The following is a 6,320-nucleotide window of genomic DNA, read 5'->3' as shown; positions in this document are numbered from 1 at the left end:
AGTAAGGCCCCACCGCGGACCCACGGCACCTGCATACGGGACGGGAGACAACAAGTCAAGAACCGATGTCCCCACGTAGCTTTAGGCCACTGGGATCTATATTCAAAGGCACAAGAGGGAAGGGCCCATCGACCACTGTACCGGGACTGACCTCCAAAAGATTCGGGATCGACTGGGGCCAATCATGGCGGTGACCAGTATCTTCCGGGCAATCTAAAGAACTGTAAGTAAAACACCTGGAACCGCAGAGACTGTGTCAGCCTTTGATTGCCGGCGCCGCCGCCCCACGCTTCAGTGCCGACGGCCATTACTCCCCTCATCATCCTCCTTGGGGCCCGCTCCACCTGTGGGGAGCAGAACCATCTTTACTGCTACAATCATCCGCCCCGGAGGACAGCGACAGCAGCGGCGGCTAATACTTAGCCGTGTACCGCAGATGGCATTACGAGACAATCCTCCTCCTCACCCTAATCCACTACTACCCTCATCCTCTCCACCACCCTCCAACCTACCCCTATTATTGTACATCTTGGGCCACGAAGTTGGGCAGGGCTACCCGTGACATTGCAGACCTGACAGCACCGGCCCGACGACGAGTATTTAACCCCTTGCCCCGTGGCTGCTACAGGTACTTTACATCTGTGTTGCTGGAAATAAAAAAAACGGACCTGGCATCAGCCCCATAGACTATAATGGGTACATGTTCTACCTGTGAAAAGTCACAGAACATGTATGTGCAACATGGACGCCTGAAGGAGGCCTTAATCACAGAAGAACGAAGACACAAAATATATGCAAACAATTCCACTAATTTTATTAAAAGATTTTTATTTGCAAACATTTTACAATAATGAAGAGGAATAAATCATCACATTCCGCATTATTCAGTGCTGGAGATAGACATGGAAACATTCGCGATGTCGGATCTAACACTATATTGTTGTGCGGCTTTGGTATTATTTCCATCCTTCTCGATTTTCTGTTCTATGAGCGCCAAATAATTCTAAAATAGGAGGGGATAACAGCGTAGTCAGCGTGAAATTTGATAAACACTTGATGGGACGTGGCGTTAAATGAAGCGATGTTTCCATCCTGGATATAAAACAAGAAAAAAAAGTTATTTACGTGATTTTCCGAAAAGTCCCGCACGTTTATGAGAAGGTGTGAGAAGGATGGTTGTTTTTTAGCTTAATGTTTACATCCAAAATATGAATTGATATCATTACAGATCTTTAGCTGAGCTGTTTTTTTTGTGGTTCAGAGCTTCAAAACTGCCGAGCCCACCACTAGGAGGAGCTCACTGACCGGTTACAATGAGCTCCCTCTAGTGCTGGATGCTGGTATCTTTTCAGTCATTCCCACACTGATGTACATAGGGTATACAGTTGACTGCAGCTATTAATAGCTGGGGGTTTTGTTAAAGCCTTCATTGTTGATATTTCGTAGGCTGGGCTTCATAGGAGATTGCCATAGTTGATTTATGTTTAAACTAGTGATGAACGAGCACTACCATTGGATGCTCGAATGGGCGCGTCTCAAGCACCCGAGTATGGCTGGTTTCACTTCTCCGGTATTTTGCCGGAAGCTGGATCCGGCAAAAATGCAGTAGAGTTACAATCATTTTCAATGGAAACGCGACACCATGCGGACACATGCGGTTGTGTATGAAGCATGTGTCAATTGTAAATGAATGTAACTGTACTTCATTTTTGCCAGATCCGGCTTTCGGCAAAATACTGAAGATGTGAAACCAGCCTATAATGGCAGTCAATAGGAAGCTCAAGCATTTTTCTGGAAGATCTTCTGGAAAGAAGATTGAGTTCCCCATTGACTTCCATTATACTTGAGTGCTCGAGTCATGGCCATCCAAGCATCCAACTGCTCTAAATGAGCACCCGAGCAGGAAGTGCCCGCTCATCACTACACTGTGTGCAGAAATATTAGGCAAATGAGTATATTGATCACATGATACTTTTTATACATGTCGTCCTACTCCAAGCTGTATAGGCTGAGAGCCAACTACCAATGAAGTAAATCAGGTGATGTGCATCTCTGTAATGAGGAGGGGTGCGGTGTAATGACATCAACACCCTATATAAGGTGTGCTTAATTATTAGGCAACTTCCTTTCCTTTGGCAAAATGGGTCAGAAGAGAGATTTGACGGGCTCTGAAAAGTCCAAAATTGTGAGATATCTTGCAGAGGGATGCAGCAGTCTTGAAATTGCCAAACTTTTGAAGCGTGATCACCGAACAATCAAGCGTTTCATGGCAAATAGCCAACAGGGTCGCAAGTGTTGGGCAAAAAAGGCGCAACAAAACTGCCTATGAATTGAGGAAAATCAAGTGTGAAGCTGCCAAGATGCCATTTGCCACCAGTTTGGCCATATTTCAGAGCTGCAACGTTACTGGAGTATCAAAAAGCACAAGGTGTGCCATACTCAGGGACATGGCCAAGGTAAGGAAGGCTGAAAAACCACCACCTCTGACCAAGAAACATAAAATAAAACGTCAAGACTGGGCCAAGAAATATCTTAAGACTGATTTTTCAAAGGTTTTATGGACTGATGAAATGAGAGTGACTCTTGATGGGCAGATGGATGGGCCAGAGGCTGGATCAGTAAAGGGCAGAGAGCTCCACTCCGACGCCAGCAAGGTGGAGGTGGGTACTGGTATGGGCTGGGATCATCAAAGATGAACTTGTGGGACCTTTTCTGGTTGAGGATGGAGTGAAACTCAACTCCCAGACCTACTGCCAGTTTCTGGAAGACAACTTCTTCAAGCAGTGTTACAGGGAGAAGTCAGTATCGTTCAAGAAAAACATGATTTTCATGCAGGACAATGCTCCATCACATGCATCCAACTATTCCACAGCGTGGCTGACCAGTAAAGGTCTAAAAGATGAAAAAATAATGACATGGCCCTCTTGTTCACCTGATCTGAACCCCATAGAGAACCTGTGGTCCCTCATAAAATGTGAGATCTACAGGGAGGGGAAATAGTCCACCTCTCGGAACAGTGTCTGGAGGCTGTGGTGGCTGCTGCACGCAATGTGGATCGTAAACAGATCAAGGAATGACAGAATCTATGGATGGTCGGCTGCTGAGTGTCATTATAAAGAAAGGTGGCTATATTGGTCACTAATTTTTGGGGGTTTGTTTTTGCATGTCAGAAATGTTTATTTCTAAATTTTATGCAGTTATATTGGCTTACCTGGTGAAAATAAACAAGTGAGATGGGAAGAGATTTGGTTTTTATTAAGTTACCTAATAATTCTGCACAGTAATAGCTACCTGCACAAACACATATCCTCCTAAGATAGCCAAATCTAAAAAAATCCACTCCAAATTCCAAAAATATTAAGCTTTGATATTTATGAGTCTTTTGGGGTGATTGAGAACATAGTTGTTGATCAATAATAAAAAAAATTCTCTAAAATATTGCTTAATAATTCTGCACATGGTGTAGTTACAAATACCGAGCATCCGAGCATGGCTGTGCTCACTCATCACTAGTTACAATATTATAATTCTGCAGTATGTAGAGGGAATAAACTAAAAATGTGGTTTTTTTTTTGTTTTTTTTTTAAATAAATGAATAAAGTAAAAAAATAAGGATATATTTTGTATAAAAAAAATACAGTTTGTTAAACAAAAAAAAAAACAAGCTAACAGACAACAGGAAAGTAACAAAAAAAAAAGTTACGGGTGTAAGAAAACACAAGGTTTATATATTATGTGGCAACACAAAGTATTTTAAATCACTAAACTATTTGTGTAATAAAATAAATAAATACAGGATTGATATCACCGTGCTCCTACTAACCTGAAAACTCATGTCTCCAGGTCATTACGATCACACAATGATCACTATTGGAACGAAACCCAAAAATCAACAGGGAAATTGTGTTCTCTTCCCCTTTGCACCCAGTTGGAGATGTTGTTAGATGCTTTTCTTATTACAGATGCTTTGATTATATTTTTTAATTATTTTTTAAAAAAAATAAAAAATTCTGGAGCAACTTTTCTCAAATTCTGTGTTGTGCAGTTCCTCTGTTATTCCTCCTGGAAATTTATAAATAGATTAGCAACTGGGTGTCACCATTCCACTTTTTGAAGGGGCGTGTCAGCACAGATAATACCGTGAACAGTGATTGGCCAATTAATGTTAAAGTGTTTGGAGACGTACCCTCATCTGGTAACACCCAATTGTTAACTTATTCATGAATTTCCAGGGGGAATAACCGAGGAACGGCAGACACCGAGCATGGACACATTTACTAAAGCAGATATGCCTGCTGTGTACACAAGAGAATCAGAATTCCCAACCTGTAAAGCCCCCTGTAGCCACTAGATGGCGCTCACGCCTGCTGAAAAAAGTTTACAATGTTTTTAGCTAAAACCTACCGGTCCACAAAGCGTCCTCAGCAGAGGATAAGACGGCGCCGGTCCATCGTAAACTCTGAGATAATTGTTCTGGCAGTCTCCTGGATCATCAATACTAAACGCAGCCAGGCTTATGGCGACCGTCCTCCCTAGAGGAGCCGCTATGGTCCACTCACAGTCCGTGTTGTTACCGTAACTGCCCGGATATTCAGGACTAGTAAATGAGCCGTGATCCCCGGACAAGGTCCCTCCGCAACCTGCAGATGACACCACAGTTACTTATGCATTGTTTTTGCATTTCTATTAATCCTTCCTTGTCTGTGGTCACTGCTTTTTATCTTTTTGTATAGTAGTAATGCAATTTTTGCTGTTTGCATTTTGCACCTCCCAACATCTCCTACCCTTGGAACACCCAAAACAGGGTGGAAACTTTTGAGCAAAGTTTAGGTAACTTTTGCCCCTATTGGACTGGTTACAACACCTACAGCTCCAGCCCTGCAGCAAACCCCTGAAGAACGGACTCGTATGCAGTCCCCACTCTGTGCACAGAAGTCCAACTAGTCCAGGGAGTGTGTCTGCAAATGGCCATGGCGCAGTATGGCTCCCAATATAACCACAAACATGACGCCCCTGCTTAAGGGCTCATTCACATGACCGTTACTTTTGTCCTGGTCAGTTCCTGTTTTTTTAGCGGACCCACAGACAGGACCATCTTTTCAATGTCTTTTGTGTAGGATCGGATGACACACAGTAGCACTTCCGTGTGCATCCGATCCTACAAAAAAACACATCGGATGCCGTATGTCCGTTCCGTTATTATGGAACATGTCCTATTCTGTTCCATGATAACGGACCGTGACTCAGTACAAGTCAATGGGTCCGCAAAATTCGCAGAAGCCGCATGGAAGCACTTCTGTGTGACCTCCGTCGTGTGCCCGTGCGGTCTGTGTCCCGCTCCAGCCCAGCGGCTGCTCACACTGCAGTGTGTCCACATATGCCCGCACTGCAGTGTCAGAAGCTGCCGACACTGCAATGCGAGCGGTCGCACGGGGATGACAAGCGCTGCCGTTAGGTTAGTAAAGTTCATTACCTGCACTCCTGACTTCAGCGCTCGTCACTGACCACCGCGTTCACTCATCAGTCTTTAGCGGGCGGCCCGAAACTGTGAGTAGCGGTGATGTCACAAACCGCTCGTGAGATGTGATCTGAGAACGCGACAGGCATAGAAGTCAGTGACAGCGCTGATGTCAGGAGTGCAGCGGCTTCCATCACCGCAGGTAATATACCTCGCTAACCTCCAGACAGGGGATGACAGTAGTGCTCGTCATCCCCTGCAGTGATCTGGGCTGACTTCATGATGTTAGCTCAGGTCACTGCCCTGCTCTCCCAGCCAATGGGGAACGTTCTGTTCTTCATTGACTGGGACAGTGACTACGGTATGGATCGTCTTGGGACCCCCTTATTGGATTACGCCAAACCTGGATTTGTTTTTTCTTTTCAATAAATTGGTGAAAGAGAGAATGTTTTGGGGAGGTTTGTTTTTTTTCAAATAAAAATGTGTTTGTCGTTTTTTTTTTATTACTGACTGGGTTACTGATGTCAGGTATCTGATAGACGCCGTGACATCACTAACCCCAGGGCTTGATGCCAGGTGACATTACACATCTGGCATCAACCCCATATATTACCCCGTTTGCCACCGCACCAGGGCATCGGAATGAGCTGGAGAAAAGCACCAGGATTGGCGCATCTAATGGAAGCGCCACTTCTGGGGCGGCTGCGGCCTGCTATTCTTAGGCTGGGGAGGTCCAAGAACCGCGGACCTCCCAAGTCTGAGAATACTAGACCACAGCTGTCCACTTTACCTTGGCTGGTGATCCAATTTGGGGGGGACCCCACGTTTTTGTTTTAAATTATTTATTTTAAAATAACAGCGT

At 44.6% G+C, this 6,320-nt stretch overlaps 1 protein-coding gene across 2 annotated transcripts in view; it reads right to left on the bottom strand.

The window, feature by feature from the left end:
- Nucleotides 1-802: 802 nt before the first annotated feature.
- Nucleotides 803-6,320, bottom strand: part of CUBN (cubilin) — a 299,203-nt gene continuing 293,685 nt past the window's right edge. For both annotated transcript variants that reach the window (XM_075315595.1, XM_075315596.1), the window contains 2 exons: nt 4,405-4,640; nt 803-1,092 (listed from right to left, as the gene is read on the bottom strand). In XM_075315595.1, coding sequence (XP_075171710.1) covers nt 985-1,092; nt 4,405-4,640 — 344 coding nt within the window. In that variant the 3' untranslated portion in view covers nt 803-984. The remainder of the gene's footprint in view (nt 1,093-4,404; nt 4,641-6,320) is intronic.

The sequence above is a fragment of the Anomaloglossus baeobatrachus genome, chromosome 6 (assembly GCF_048569485.1).
Source record: "Anomaloglossus baeobatrachus isolate aAnoBae1 chromosome 6, aAnoBae1.hap1, whole genome shotgun sequence".
Classification (NCBI taxonomy): domain Eukaryota; kingdom Metazoa; phylum Chordata; class Amphibia; order Anura; family Aromobatidae; genus Anomaloglossus; species Anomaloglossus baeobatrachus.
Note: the sequence above shows the minus strand (reverse complement) of the source record. Positions and strands in the feature narration are given on the sequence as shown.